The sequence below is a fragment of the Callithrix jacchus genome, chromosome 9 (assembly GCF_049354715.1).
Source record: "Callithrix jacchus isolate 240 chromosome 9, calJac240_pri, whole genome shotgun sequence".
Lineage (NCBI taxonomy): Eukaryota > Metazoa > Chordata > Mammalia > Primates > Cebidae > Callithrix > Callithrix jacchus.
In genome coordinates, this window is record NC_133510.1 from 71,032,329 (window position 1) to 71,048,475 (window position 16,147).

Sequence of the window (16,147 nt, forward strand, 5' to 3'; positions counted from 1 at the left end):
CAACCTTGCTTTTTTCAACGCTTTGTGACTTCAGCTGTGACCTCATAGAGGTGGGACAACTTGCTCTCCCTCCCAGCCACACCCTAGGCTCCATTCGATCTAAATAATAATGGTAAAATGGAAGAATAATGTTGCGGGATTTTAATTTTAATTTCTGGCAATTTTTGCTTCTTCATTGCCTTCTACCCATTGCATTAGGAATCCATTGATTCTGAGAGATGACAGGTATGAGGCCAGAAGAATCCAGTTTTTACTTTGAATTTCAAAATCAGGTCTGAGAAATCTGGCTTTCAATTCAAGAGCTATGGGACCTGGAAGGTTCTATCTCAGGTCCTGTCTGCCTATGCTATGCCACAATTCCCATTTCACCACCACCTCCCCATGCAGGCTCAGTGCCCTCTCCGAGGCTGCTCCTCCAGGGGTCTAGTTTCAAGGGAGAAGCTGGCCCTTGGTTCCTTCTGTTCTTAGACGTAGTTGATTTTTAGATCGCACAAATAAGTGAGAACATGCAACGTTTGTCTTTTTGTGCCTGGCTTATTTCACTTAACATAATAATCTCCAGTTCCATTCATGTTGTTGGGAATGGCTGGATCTCATTGTTTTGATGGCTGACTAGTACTCCATTGTGTATTCATACCATAGTTTCTTTTTTTTTTTCAATTTACTTTTCACAATACCATTTTTTTCCTTTTTTTTATTGAACTTTAGGTTCTGGGGTAAATGTGCAGATCATGCAGGATTGTTGCATAGGTACACAAATGGCAACGTGGTTCCCTGCTTCCATCCCCTCGTCACCAACATTTGGCATTTCTCCCCATGTTATCCCTCCCTGACCTCCTCACTCCCTGCTATCTCTCCCTTGGCATCCCCCAACAGACCTCAGTGCATGATGCTCCCCTCCCTGTGTTCATGTGTTCTCATTGTTCAACACCTGCCTATGAGTGAGAACATGCACTGTTTGATTTTCTGTTCTTGTGTCAGTTTGCTGAGAATGATGGTTTCCAGATACATCCATGTTCATATAAAGGACACGAATTCATAATTTTTTATGGCTGCATAGTATTCTATGGTATACATGTGCCACATTTTCCTTGTTTAGTCTATCGTCGATGGGTATTTGGGTTGGTTCCAGGTCTTTGCTATTGTAAACAGTGCCACTATGAACATATATGTGCATGTGTCTTTATAATAGAATGATTTATAATCCTTTGGGTATATACCCAGTAATGAGATTGTTGGGTCAAATGGAATTTCTATTTCTAGGTCCTTGAGGAAGCACCACACTGTCTTCCACAATGGTTGAACTAGTTTACACTCCCACCAGCAATGTAAACAGTGTAAAAGCATTCCTATTTCTCCACATCCTCTCCAGCATCTGTTGTCTCCAGATTTTTTAATGATCGCCATTCTAACAGGTGTGAGGTGGTATCTTAATGTGGTTTTGATTTGCATTTCTCTAATAATCAGTGATGATGAGCATTTTTTCATATGTTTGTTGGCCTCATGTATGTCTTCTTTTGAAAAGTGTCTGTTCATATTCTTCTCCCAATTTTGGATGGGTTTGTTTGTTTTTTTCTTGTAAATCTGTTTTAGTTCTTTATAGATTCTGGGTATTAGCCCTTTGTCAGATGGACAGATTGCAAAAATTTTTTCCCGTTCTGTTGGTTGCTGGTTCACTCTAATGATTGTTTCTTTTGCTGTACAGAAGCTCTGGAGTTTAGTTAGGTCCCATTTGTCTGTTTTGGCTTTTGTTGCCAATGCTTTTGGTGTTTCAGTTGTGAAGTCCTTGCCTATGCCTATGTCCTGAATGGTTTTGCCTAGGTTTTCTTCTAGGGTTTTTATGGTGTTAGGTCTTATGTTTACATTTTTAATTCATCTGGAGTTAATTTTAGTGTAAGGTGTCAGGAAGGGGTCCAGTTTCTGCTTACTGCACTCTGCTAGCCAGTTTTCCCAGCACCATTTGTTAAACAGGGAATCCTTTCCCCATTGCTTGTTTTTGTCAGGTTTGTCAAAGATCAAATGGTTGTAGATGTGTGGTGTTTCCTCCAAGTCCTCTGTTCTGTTCCATTTGTCTATATCTCTGTTTTGGTATCAGTACCATGCTGTTTTGATTACTGTAGCCTTGTAGTATAGTTTAAATTCAGGTAGCATGATGCTTCCAGCTTTGTTCTTTTCACTTAGCATTGTCTAGGCTATGTGGGCTCTCTTTTGGTTCCATTTGAAGTTTAAGGTGTTTTTTTCCAGTTCTGTGAAGAAGGTAGCTTGATGGGGATAGTGCTGAATCTATAAATTACTTTGGGCAGTATGGCCATTTTTCATGATGTTGATTCTTCCTAACCATGAGCATGGAATGTTTCTCCATATGTTTGTGTCCTCTCTTATTTCCTTGAGAGGTGGTTTGTAGTTCTCCTTGAAGAGGTCCTTTACATCCTTTGTTAGTTGTATTCCTAGGTATTTTATTCTCCTTGTAGCAATTGTGAATGGGAGTTCACTCACGATTTGGCTCTCTGTTAATCTGTTATTGGTGTATAGAAATGCGTGTGATTTCTGCATGTTGATTTTGTATCCTGAGACTTTGCTGAAGTTGCTTATGAGTTTAAGGAGATTTTAGGCTGAGATGATAGAGTCTTCTAAATATACAATTATGTCACCTGCAAATAGGGACAATTTGACTTCCTCCTTTCCTAGTTGAATACCCTTTATTTTTTTTCTCGCCTAATTGCTCTGGGTAGAACTTCCAATACTATATTGAATAGGAGTGGCAAGAGAGGGCATCCTTGTCTGGCACCAGATTTCAAAGGGAATGCTTCCAGTTTTTGCACATCCAGTATGATATTGGCTGTAGGTTTGTCATAAATAGCTTTTATTATTTTGAGATATGTTCCTTTGATATCTAGTTTATTGAGAGTTCTTAGCATTTATGCTAAGAATTAGCATAAATTCTTAGCATTAGGCTAAGGCATTAGGAAGAGGCATTAGGCTGTTGCGGGATTAGATAATGCTAATGTTCCTTAGCATTAGGAAGAGGCATTAGGCTGTTGAATTTTGTTGAAAGCCTTCTCTGGATCTATTGAGATAATCATGTGGTTTTTGTCTTTGGTTCTGTTTATGTGGTGGCTTATGTTTATAGACTTTCATATGTTGAACCAGCCTTGCATCCCTGAGATGAACCCTACTTGACCGTGATGGATAAGCTTTTTGATGTGCTGTTGCAATTGGTTTGCCAGTATTTTTGCATCTATGTTCACCGTGGATATTGGCCTGAAAGTTTCTTTTTTTTTGTTGAGTCTCTGCCGTGTTTTGGTATCAGGATGATGTTGGTCTCATAAAATGATTTGGGAAGGATTCCCTCTTTTTGGATTGTTTGGGAAAGTTTCAGAAGGAATGGTGCCAGCTCCTCTTTGTATGTCTGGTAGAATTCAGTTGTGAACCCTTCTGGACTTGGACTTTTTTTGGTTGGTAGGCTTTTAATTGCTGCCTCAACTTCAGCCCTTGTTACTGATCTGTTCAAGGTTTCAACTTCTTCCTGGTTTAGGCTTGGGAGGGTGCAAGTGTTCAGGAATGTATCCATTTCTTCCACGTTTACTGGTTTATGTGCATAGAGCTGTTTGTAGTAATCTCTGATGGTAGTTTGTATTTCTGTGGAATTGGTGGTAATATCCCCTTTTTTGTTTTTTATTACCTCTATTTGATTCTTCTCCCTTTTCTTTTTCTTAATCTAGCTAGCAGTCTGTCTATTTTGTTGATCTTTTAAAAAAAACCAGCTCCTGGATTTATTGATTTTTTAAAGGGTTTTTTGGGTCTCTATCTCCTTCAGTTCTGCTCTGATCTTAGTTATTTCTTGTCTTCTGCTAGCTTTTGAGTTGTTTTGATCTTGCTTCTCTAGCTCTTTCAGTTTTGATGATAGGGTGTTGATTTTAGATCTTTCCTCTCTTCTCTGGTGGGCATTTATTGCTAGAAATTTCCCTCTACACACTGCTTTAAATGTTTCCCAGAGATTCTGGTATGTTGTGTCTTCATTCTCATTGGTTTCAAAGAACATCTTTCTTTCTGCCTTCATTTCCTTGTTTATCCAGTTGACATTCAGGAGCTAGTTGTTTAGTTTCCATGAAGTTGTGTGGTTCTGAATTAGTTCCCTAATTCTGAGGTGTGCAGATTTCTCTTCTACATACTGATTTCCTTTCTTTGGGGTCTAGTTTCAAGGGAGAAGCTGCCCCTTGGTTCCTTCTGTTCTTTCTGTAGATCCCTGAGAGAGAAATGGTTTTGTTGTGAATTCCCAAAGTATGACTTTGGTGAATGATCATGGATTTCAAACCTTAGAGGGGATGAAAATTGTTTTTCTGAAGAAAGTAGAGGGGTGTAATACGGAGGCAGTGAGTGAATATTAGGGAAGAGGCATTAGGTGTAAGTGTGCCACTCTGAGACCTGCTTCTTTTTGGTGATGGTGCATATAAAATACCCCAATATGTCTAGAAATCTAAGAACAGGAGGAACCAAGGGCCAGCTTCTCCCTTGAAACTAGACCCCTGGAGGAACAGCCTCAGAGAGGGCACTGAGCTTACATGGGAGGTTGTGGCGAAGTGGGAATTGTGGTATAGCATGGTTAGGCAGACAGGACCTGAGATAGTACCTTCCAGGTCCCATAGCCTGCCCAGGTGACAGTGGGAAAACGCCACATGCAGAAATGCAGCATGGAGAAGGAGGCAGCTGAAATCTAAAGAGGACTCACAAATCATTCAACCTTGTGAAAAAATGCCAGGGTATGTACAACAAATAAAGGTGTCAACATTAGCTTGACCCCCTAGCCATCTTCAGCAGGATTTAAGGGGAAGGCACACTGTCCAATCCCTTGTTTTGGTATTAAAGCTCCAGGTGCTACTAGTGAGACCACCACGGACCCTCCCTGAACATCATCTTCTTACTGTCATGAACTGCTTCAAATTAGACTCTAATTAGAGGTTACTCTCTCCCTCCCTCTAAGAGACCACCAGGGCCATTGCCATCATAACCTACCTTTTTATTTACCTCAGTTTCTGTAAGGAGCCTAAGCTCTTCCTTTTATCATCTCTCATTGCAGGGACTTTTACCCTTTTATGGCCAGATGTTTCTCATAATCCAACTCAATTCCTATCTCTCTCAGACCACCCCAAGTTTTTCACTATCTAAAAGTAATTCTTAAACATAGTTTCCATTTTTGTTTTAGATTCAGAGGGTACACATGTAGGTTTGTTACAAGGATATATTGCGTGGTGCTGAGGTTTGGGCTTCTACTGATCCTGTCACCCGGATAGTGAACATAGTACCCAATAGGAAGGTTTCATCCTTTGTCCCCTCCCTCCCTTCTTTTGGAGTCTATTGTTCCCATCTTTATGTCTGTGTGAACATGGCTCCCACTTACAGGTGAGAACATGTGGTATTTGGTTTTCTGTTTCTGTGTTAGTTTGCTTGGGATAATGGCTTCCATGTACACCCATGTTGCTGCAAAGAACATAATTTCATTCTTTTTTATGGCTGCATAGTATTTCGTGATGTATTTCATGAAGAGAAATGTACCACACTTTCTCTAACCATTCACTATTGCTGGGCATCTAGGTTGATTTCATGTCTTTACTATTGTGAATAGTTCTGCAATGAACATACAAATGCATGTGTCTTTTTGTTAGAATAATTTATTTTCCTTTGGGTATATACAAAGTAATGAGATTTCTGGGTCAAATGAAAGTTCTATTTTTAGTTCTTTGAGAAATCTTCAAACTGATTTCTACAGGAGCTGACCTAATCTGCATCCCCATGAGCAGTGTATAAGCCAGCATATGATATCTTTTGACTTAATAATGGCCATTCTGACTGGTGTGAGATGAGATGTCCCATTATGGTTTTGATTTGGATCTCTTTGATGATTAGTGATGTTGCAGATTTTTTCATATGTTTATTGGCTTAGTTAAAGAGTTTTTGCACAGCAAAAATCCTCAACGGAGTAAACAGATAACCTATAGAATGGGAGAAAATATTTGCAAACTATGCATCTGACAAAGGACTAATATGCAGAATCTATAAGAAACTTAAATAAATAAACAAGAAAAGAAAACAATTCAATTAAAAATTGGGCAAAGAACATGAACAGACATTTCTCAAAAGTAAATTTTTAATTCCACCCACACCCAAAATCTATTACCTCCCATCACATTAAATTGTGCTACCACTCATCCAGTTGCTCCAAAACCTTAGAATAACGATTACTTCCTGTTTTTTTAATCTAACATCAGATAGATGTATTGGCTGTACCTTTACAGAGTATCATAAATCTGATCACTTCTTATCATCTCTAAGGCAAGCCATACTATATATCTCATGCACTATTGCCAAAGCCTCCTAACTGGCACATTCTCATCTTCCGCAGCATCCAGACACTCATTTTAAAATTCAGAAAACCCTAAAGACTGTGCCAAAAGGTTAATAGAACTGACAAAAACAGTTTTAGTAAGGCTTCAGGATACGAAATCAGTATGCAAAACCAGTAGCATTTCTATACATCAATAGTATTCAAGCTGAGAGTTAAATCAACAATGCAATCCCATTTGCAACTGCCACAAAGAAAATGAAATGCCAAGGAATAGAGCTAACCAAGGAGAGGCGAAAGATTTCTACAAGGAGAACTACAGATCACTGCTCAAAGCAACCAGAGATGGCACGAATAAGTGAAAAAAATCCATGTTTATGAATTGCAAGATCAATATTGTTAAAATGGCCATATTCCCCAAAGCAACTTACAGATTCAACACTATTCCTATCAAATTGCCAATGTAATTCTTCACAGAATTAGCAAAAACTATTCTGAATTCAAATGGAAAAACAACAAAAATAGCCTGAATAGCAAAACCAACCCCCAGCAAAAAGAACAAAGCCAGAGACATCACACTATCTGACTTAACTATAAAGCTATAGTAACCAAAACAGCATGGTATCAGTACAAAAACAGACACACAGACAAATGGAACAGAATAGAAAATTCTGAAATAAAGCCTTCCACTTAAAACCATCTGCTCTTTGACAAGACCAACAAAAACAAGCAATGGTAAAATAACTCTCTATCCAGTAAATGGTACTGGGATAACTAGCTAGCCATATGCAGAAGAATTAAAGCAGACCCTTACCTTTCCCTATATAAAAAAATTAAAGATGAATTAAAGTTTTAAATTCAAGACTTCAACCTATAAAAATCCTAGAAGATACACTCTAAAGAAAGGAAACCAGTGTATAGAAGAGATATCTGCACTCCTACATTGCTTCTAGCACTGTTTACTAAGATTTGGAAGCAACCTAAGTGTCCATCAACAGATGGATGGATAGAGAAAATGTGGTACATATACACAATGGAGTACTACTCAGCCATAAAAATAATGAGATCCAGCCATTTGCAACAACACAAATGGCACTGGAGATTATTATGCTAAATGAAATAAGCCAGGCACAGAAAGACAAACACTGCACATTCTTACTTATTTGTGGGATCTAAAAATCAAAACAATAGAACTCATGGAGGAAAGGCTGGGAAGGGTAGTGGGGACTGTTGGGGAGGTGAGGATAGTTAATGGATATAAAAAATAGAAAGAATGAATAAGATCTACTATTTGATGGCAAATTAGGGTGACTATAATAAAAAACAACTTAATCGTACATTTTAAAATAATTTAAAGAGTGTCAATGCATTGTTTGTAACTTAAAGGATAAATGCTTCTGGGGACGAATACCCCATTATCCATGATGACCTTATTTCACATTGCATACCTGTATGAAAACATCTCATGTATGTCATAAGTATGTATATCTAATACGCACCCACAAAAATTTTAAAAAATTAAAAAATAAACATAAAAATTGAAAAAAATTCTATAATAAAACCTAGGAAATGCCCTTCTTGACATCAACTGTGACAAAGAATTTTTGACTAAGTCCCCAAAAGCAATTGCAACAAAAACAAAAATGGACCAGTGGGACTAATTAAACTAAAGAGATTCTGCACAGCAAAAGAAACCGTCAGTAAACAGATTACCCACAGAATGGGAGAAAATATTTGCAAACTATGCACCTGACAAAGGTCTAACACCAGGACTCTATAAGAAACTTAAACTGGCAAGCAAACAAAACAAAGCAAAACAAAACCCATGAAAAATGGACAAAGGACATGAACAGACATTTCTTGAAAGAACACACACAAGCAAACATATTTAAAGAATGTTCATCATCAGAGAAATGCATATCAAAATTACAATGAGACACCATCTCACACCGGTTGGAATGGCTATTACCAACAAGTAAAATAAAGGGAGTGGTGGTTCATGCTTATAATCCCCAGCACTTTGGGAGGCTGAGGCAGGCAGATCACCTGAGGTCAGGAGTTCAAGACCAGCCTGGCCAATATGGTGAAATCCCATCTCTACTAAAAATACAAAACTTAGCTGGACATGGTGGTAGATGCCTGTAATCCCAGCTACTTGGGAGGCTGAGGAAAGATAATTGCTTGAACTCAAGAGGTGGAGGTTGCAGTGAGCCGAGATTGTGCCACTGCACTCCAGCCTGGGTGACAGAGCAAGACTCCATCTATATAATAATAATAATAATAATAATAATAATAACAACAACAACAACAACAATAATAACAGATGCTGGTAAGGCTGTGGAGAAAAGAGATCACTTCTTCTTCTTCTTTTTTTTTAAATTCCAGTAATAATGAACATGATTGCTAGAGAACAGAACACTTCTACATTGTTGATGGGAATGTAAATTAGTTCAGCCATTGTGGAAAACAGTTTGGAGATTTCTTGAAGAACTTAAAAAGAGCTATTATTTGATCCAGCAGTTCCATTATTGGGTATCTACCCAAAGGAAAATAAATCATTCTACCAAAAGGAAACATGCATGCCTATGTTCACTGCTGCACTATTCACAATAGTAAAGACATGGAATCAACTTAGATGCTCATCAATGATGGACTGGATAAAGAAAATGTGGTACATACACCATGGAATAGTAGGTAGCCATAAAAATGAATAAAGTCACATCCTTTGCAGCAACATGGATGGAAATGGAGGCCATAATCCTAAGGAAATTAATACAGGAACAGAAAACCAAATACTGCATGTTCTCACTGGTGTGAGTGAAACATTGGGCACTCATGAACAGAAACATGGGAACAACAGACACTAGGTGGGGACTACTAGAGTGGGAAGGGACAGAGCGGGGCTTGGGTTGAAAAGCTATCTGTTGGGTACTAAGCTCACTACCTGGATGCAATATACCCATGTAACAATACCTGGAGGAGACTGGTCCCTGTCCTTGTGAAGCTGCTTTGCAGTTAACAGTAACATTTGTGAGCTATGCAATAAAAGACTGTATGAATCAGGGATGGAGGTCGACAGAGAGGTATTTGTTACAACAATACAGCAATAGAAAGGTGGTAAGAACAGTTACAGGAAACAGGAGCCTATTCTGTCCAAACACCCCAACAATCAAATTCCATGCCTGTTTAACCCAATATTGAGATATGTGCTTTCGTTCAATGCTTATAGCTCAGAGTTTTGACTATTTAGATCCCTCTTCCATACAAGTAAACAAATATTCTATAAATTTAGAGTATTCACCCTGCTAGCTATGAAACAGTTGCAGTCAATGAGGCCAAGGGCAGTTTGTGTGTTTAATTGACTCTGGCAGGTCAGGCTGGAGCTCACTAGGAAAGCCTCAAGGGCATTTGCTTCCTTTTTTGCATTTCTGATATTTCTTCTGAGAAGAAGCTGAAAACAAGGTGGGCATCTGACCAGTTTCTTCAAAAGTCTGTGGGTGATGGAGGGTAAGGCACAGGACATCCTGGCCCTCAGCAATTGTTCCTGGGCTCAGACACCGGGGAGCTGCTTCTGCTTCAACTAAGCTTTGTGTGATCTGTGAGAGTTTCTGAGGGAGAAGTTTTTGGGGCCTGAAGAGACAGGTGTTGACTTGCAGTAAGGAGACCCCGAAAGGCCAGGTAGCACATCACTCCCCAGTCATCCTGTCCTCTGGCTAATGATGCTCAATGGGCTCACAGCGGCTTCTGTCCCGGACACAATTTCAGTGTCATTGTGGACGTAGAGAATGCCACACAGAAAGAGGAGCCGCAGCTGAGGAGGCAGCGGACTGGAGAGGCTCACAGCTTCTGGGCACCAAGGCTGACTTCCCTGTTGCATTAGAGACGGACTAGGAGGGGCCAAGCACCACCAGAACAATTGTCCCTGGCTGAAGCCTGGGACTGGAAGAAGTTCAGCTTACTCTAGTGCAGTGCTTCTCAAAGTGTAGTCCTGGTCTGAACGAGAAGCACCAGAGCCACCTAGGAGGTTGTTAGACAGGCATCCTAAGTTTCTGATTCAGAAGGTCCTGGGTGCAGCCTGAAATTTTGCCTTTTTAATAACTTTCTGGGTGCTGATGCTTCTGGTGCTGTATTTATTGCTTTTTTAAGATTATCAAAGACACAGAGAGGGGAGATGAACAAGAAACTGCTTGTTCACATCTACGACCACCCGACCCTTGACAAACCTGACAAAAATAAGCAATGGGGAAAGGATTCCCTATTTAATAAATGGTACTGGGAAAACTGGCTACCCATGTGCAGAAAACTGAAACTGGACCCGTTTCTTACACCATATATAAAAATTCAACTTAAGATGAGTTAAAGACTTAAATGTAAGACCTAACACCATAAAAACCCTAGAAGAAAACCTAGGCAATACCACTCAAGGCATAGGCATGGGCGTAGACTTTATGACTAAAACACCAAAAGCAATGGCAACAAAAGCCAAAATAGACAAACGGGATCTAATTAAACTAAAAAGCTTCTCCACAGCAAAAGAAACTATCATCAGAGTGAACAGGCAACCTACAGAATGGGAAACCATTTTTGCAATCTACCCATCTGACAAAGGGCTAATATCCAGAATCTACAAAGAACTCAAACAAATTTACAAGAAAAAAACCAACAACCCCATCAAAAAGTGGGCAAAGGATATGAACAGACATTTCTTAAAAGAAGATGTTTATGCAGCCAACAAACATGTGAAACAAAGCTCATCATCACTGGTTATTAGAGAGATGCAAATCAAAACCACATTGAGATCCCATCTCGTGCCAGTTAGAATGGCATTCATTAAAAAGTCAGCAAACAACAGATGCTGGAGAAGATGTGAAGAAATAGGAACACTTTTACACTGTTGGTGGGAGTGTAAATTAGTTCAACCATTGTGGAAGACAGTGTGGCGATTCCTCAAGGATCTAGAACTAGCAATACTATTTGACCCAGCAATCCCATTACTGGGTATATACCCAAAGGAGTATAAATCATTCTTTTATAAAGACACATGCACACCCATGTTTATTGTGGCACTGTTCACAATAGCAAAGACTTGGAACCAACCCAAATGCCCATCAGTGATAGACTCTATAAAGAAAATGTGGCACATACACACCATGGAATACTATGCCGCCATAAAAAGAATGGGTTAATATCCTTTGCAGGGACATGATGAAGCTGGAAACCATCATTCTCAGCAAACTAACACAAGAATAGAAAACCAAACACTTTATGTTCTCACTCATAAGTGGGAGTTGAACAATGAGAACACATGAACACAGGGAGGGGAACATCACACACTGGGGCCTGTTGGGGGTGGGTGGCTAGGGGAGGGATAGCGTTAGGAGAAATACCTAATGTAGATGACAGGTGGATGGGTGCAGCAAACCACCATGGCACGTGTATACCTATATGACAAACCTGCATGTTCTGCTCATGCATCACAGAACTTAAAATATAATAATAAATAAAAAGAAAGAAACTGCTTGTTGCATTCATTTGGCACCAAGCTTATGGCCCATTCCTCTGAGTTCTGGCCTGGGGCTCTACGATCACCTCTCATCCTATGCCACCCCCAACTTTGTCCAATTCCATCTAATTTCATAGTCTACAAATTGCCCACAACGTGCTGGGACATGTTACGCAGAAACCACATATTAACAGGGGAGACAGACACAACTAACTACACACTAAACTTAATGCATGATTTAAGAGCTACAACATATCTAGAAACCACCAAGAAAGGAAAGATTTTAACAGTAGGATCACATCTAAATATTCACCATCGTATGAAAGATTCTTTGCAGACTGGTCCTTATAATGATGATAATATACTTTCCTTGATTTGAAGATGCACATTTATCATACTTTGGTGTTTCTGAGATTCAGCTGCATTTTACAATTGAATGTGTATATTTAATGTGGTTTATTCTGCTTGTCAAAAAAGAAAAAAGCTGACAATTAACAGGTAGTTCAGTTTTTTTCAACTGATGACAACCTAGACAGAGGGAAATATATTAATAACACAGCACAAGTGCGCTAGGCAATATGCTAAATGTTATGTGAACATCTCATTTAATCCTCACAAGCAACCTAACATAGAGAACAATTATCAAAGCCAATTTTCCAGGCAAGGAAACAAAGAGAAATAGCTTTCCCAAGATCACCAAGGTACAGCAGGTGAGGAGCAGAGTTAGGATTCAAATTCAACTCTGTTTGGCTACTGAGTTCATGATCTTAATCTCAAGTGCTACCTGTTCACATCTCTCTCCCTTTACTAAACTGGTTCCTCTGCCTGGAAGACTTCTGCCACTCTTCGTTCTAAGACTTGCTTATCGACGGGCACGGTGACTTCCACCTGTAATCCCAGAACTTTGGGAGGCTGAGGCGGGCAGATCACCTGAGGTTGGGAGTTTGAGACCAGCCTGACCAACATGGAGAAATCTCATCTCTACTAAAAATACAAAAAATTAGCTAGGCAAGGTGACACATGCCTGTAATCCCAGCGACTCAGGAGGCTGAGGTAGGACAATTGCTTAAACCTAGGAGGCAGGGGTTGCCGTGAGCCGAGATTGCACCATTGCACTCCAGCCTGGGCAACGAGAGTGAAACTCCATCTAAAAAAAAAAAAGACTTGCTTGTCTAGATAAGGCAGGGTCAAATGGTATCTTTCCTGTAACTGTTTCCCTGACCACTTGCTACAGCTTGAATTTTCCTCCTTTGAACTCCCATAGCAATCTTGTCACACTGGTAGAATATAACTATAACTTGTCACACTGGTAGAATGAGGAATAAAGTTATTCCTCATTACTCAGTTGAATAAGGAATAACTTTATTCCTCATTACAAGGCGAGTGTCTTAAAGGCAGAGACTCTCTCCTCCTCTTCTCTATATACCCAGAGCCAAGTACAGTGAGTGGAAAACAATTGTTATTGGCCGAGCTGCTTAAAAAATGTGTTTTCCCTACTTGGTTGAGATACAGAGAAAACTTTACAGACTTATAAATGGTCATTTATTGAGTACAAACTACTGACATAGTAATAGCTAAGAGCTTTATATGCTCTTATTCTTTTTGTGGGAAGAAATGAGATAATCAGTGTAAAACACTTAAAATAGCATATGGCACATGGGAAGGACTCAATCTTGTTATTATTTTTATTGTTATCACTATTTAACCATGGTGAAAATTCACTGAAGTAGTTACTAGAATTGTCACTATTCTATAAATAAGGCAACTAATGGGCAGAGAAGTAACTTATTCACTGTCAGACAATGAATGACCGATTTTGATCATTTATCTGTATGCATCAAATCTTACCTCCTGGATACACTTTTCATAATTCTACACAGCACATGAGAAATCTGTGCCTGTTCTCTTGGCTTGACTCCAATGCCTGTTAGTTCTTCTGTACAATCACGCTGGAGCTGCTCACTGATCTGTAGGTGCTACTCAACTCCAGGTTTTCTTGTTACTTAAATCTTTTCTTCAGCCTCTCTGCTCCCAAACCTGGGAGACCTGAAAGAAAAACCTGGCTGACTACAGTTCTGTCTCTGTCCAAGGCTGCTGTTCTGCTGACATTTCTCTGAGATCTATAACAACTCTCTCTGCCTCTCAAGCCACAGCTTTGGTGAGCTGCTTAAAATTGACTATCAAAACTCTGATTCGACCATTAAGACACATGCATGCATATGTTCATCACAGCACTTTTCACAATAACAAACACAGGGAATCAACCTAGATGCCTATTAACAGTGTACTGGAGAAAGAAAACGTGGTGCATATACATCATAGAATGCTATGCTGCCATGAAAAAGAATGAAATCACGGCTTTTGCAGCAACATGGATGCAGCTGGTGGCAATTATCCTAAGCGTTTAATACAGAAACAGAAAACTAAATCCTGCGTGTTCTCATTTATAAGTGAGAGGTAAACACTGAGGACACATGGACACAAATAGGAGAACAATAGACACTGGGACCTACTTGAAGTTGGAGGATGGGATTGAAAAACTGCCTGTCTGGTACTATGCTCACTACCTGGATGACGAAATCATTTGTACAGCAAACTCCAGTGACATGAAATTTACCCATGTAACAATTCTGCACATGTCCCCTCTGAACCTAAAATCAAAGTTGGAAGGAAAAACAAACCCAAAAAGAAGCCCCTATGATTTGAGGCAACATGGAATAGTCAAAACTTTTCATTCTAAAGTTGAACCACAAGGTGGCAGTAGTGTCCTAGCCATAAGGTCTGAAGATGCTGGCATATTTATTCGAATGCCTTCTCTAGACTTACGACCTTGAGCTTTGCATGTTTCATTTACCAAGTTACTATAGTTACCCAACGGTATTTTAAAAATGTGATATTTGGGATTTATGTTACAAAGAAATAATTTCAATCTTAAAAAGAAAGTCGAAGTATAATTTTGCATGTTTCTTTTAACACTTATTCTACATAACTTGCTTCTTAGGCTGCATTAAAGAAAGATGGAAAGAGAGAAGAAGGGGCAGGAAGACAGAAAGCAGGCCCAGGCTTTATTCTTAGCAATCAGACCTGCTCAGCCAAACTCCACATCTCCTAGGCCTTCCTAATCTGCCGGCAGTTTGTGATAGTCTTCATCTTGTTTCTGTGTCAGTAAAAATGACGATGCAACCTGTCCAATCTGATTAATCGGATTACAGAACTGTCTTCATTTTGTTTCCTGTAATTTAGAGACTCTGATTTATTTCTCAACACTAAAAGGAGTTCCCTGACTTCATGGTGTCCTGATGGTCCAAAATTACAGAAGGCTTCAAGTACAATGAGTCTAAATCAAAAGGAATTTCTTTTTTCAGTTCTGTTGAGAAGTAAAATATCACCTTCTTTGTTTTCCCAAGGTCAGGATAAATGAGCTGTGAATGATTACATGTCTATGGATATGGACGATAGGTAGATAGATGGATATAGATATATGATATTATGCTTTTGTGTTTCATATATATATAATGTGTGTGTGTGTTTCAAACAGGCAATGTGCAAAGTATTTTGTTTTATTCTTTTTTTTTTTTTTGAGATGGAACCTTGCTCTGTCACCCAGGCTGGAGTGCAGTGGCGGGATCTCGGCTCCCTGCAACCTCCGCCTCCTGGGTTCAAGTGATTCTCCTGGCCTTGCCCTCCTGGAGTAGCTGAGATTACAGGCACGTGCCACCACACCTGGTTAATTTTTGTATTTTTAGTAGAGACAGGGTTTTACCTTGTTGGTCAGGCTGATCTTGAACTCCTGACCTCGTGATCCACCCACCTTGATCTCCCGAAGTGCTGGGATTACAGGCATGAGCCACTGCCCCCAGCCTGTTTTATTCTTTAAAAATACTTTAGATTTAAGTAAACTTGAGGATAAATCCTGGCTCTTCATTGTCTTTAAATTTCTAGCTGTGTGGCACTGGGCAAATTAGTTTCTTTGAACATCAGAATATGAATACATATATGCATTTCTTTATTTCCAACTTTTTTTTTTTTTAAGACAAAACAGGTGGTTTAATTTGTGGAGTCAAGAGTCTTTTGTTCTTAATTACTGCATTCAACATGCAAATATTCACCTCTTGGTACAGAAATGGCATCCCGTCACTTCCCTGGGACCTTTAATCCAGACAAAATTATTCTTGGGCACCCTTATCTGTGTGTCTACTAACAATTGCTGTTTCTTCCTTCTTATAGCAGTATGTAAATTATCTTTTGTTCTGAGCAACTGGGAAATAAGGTCTTTCATCCAAGGAAGTAGCCATTTCCAGTAT

At 39.4% G+C, this 16,147-nt stretch overlaps 1 protein-coding gene across 5 annotated transcripts in view; it reads left to right on the forward strand.

Annotated features, from left to right (window-relative positions):
• The first annotated feature begins 92 nt into the window (after positions 1-92).
• Positions 93-16,147, forward strand: part of LOC144577633 (uncharacterized) — an 88,157-nt gene continuing 72,102 nt past the window's right edge. For 3 of the 5 annotated variants that reach the window (XR_013521922.1, XM_078336838.1, XM_078336840.1), the window contains exon 1: positions 2,870-4,760. Coding sequence is in view for 2 of the 5 variants with exons in the window: in XM_078336838.1 (XP_078192964.1) it covers positions 4,753-4,760 (8 nt within the window). In the remaining 3 variants the exon portion in view is untranslated. Of the gene's footprint in view, positions 226-2,869; positions 4,761-16,147 lie in introns of those variants that run through there. The other 2 variants (XR_013521921.1, XM_078336839.1) reach the window with 1 other exon arrangement.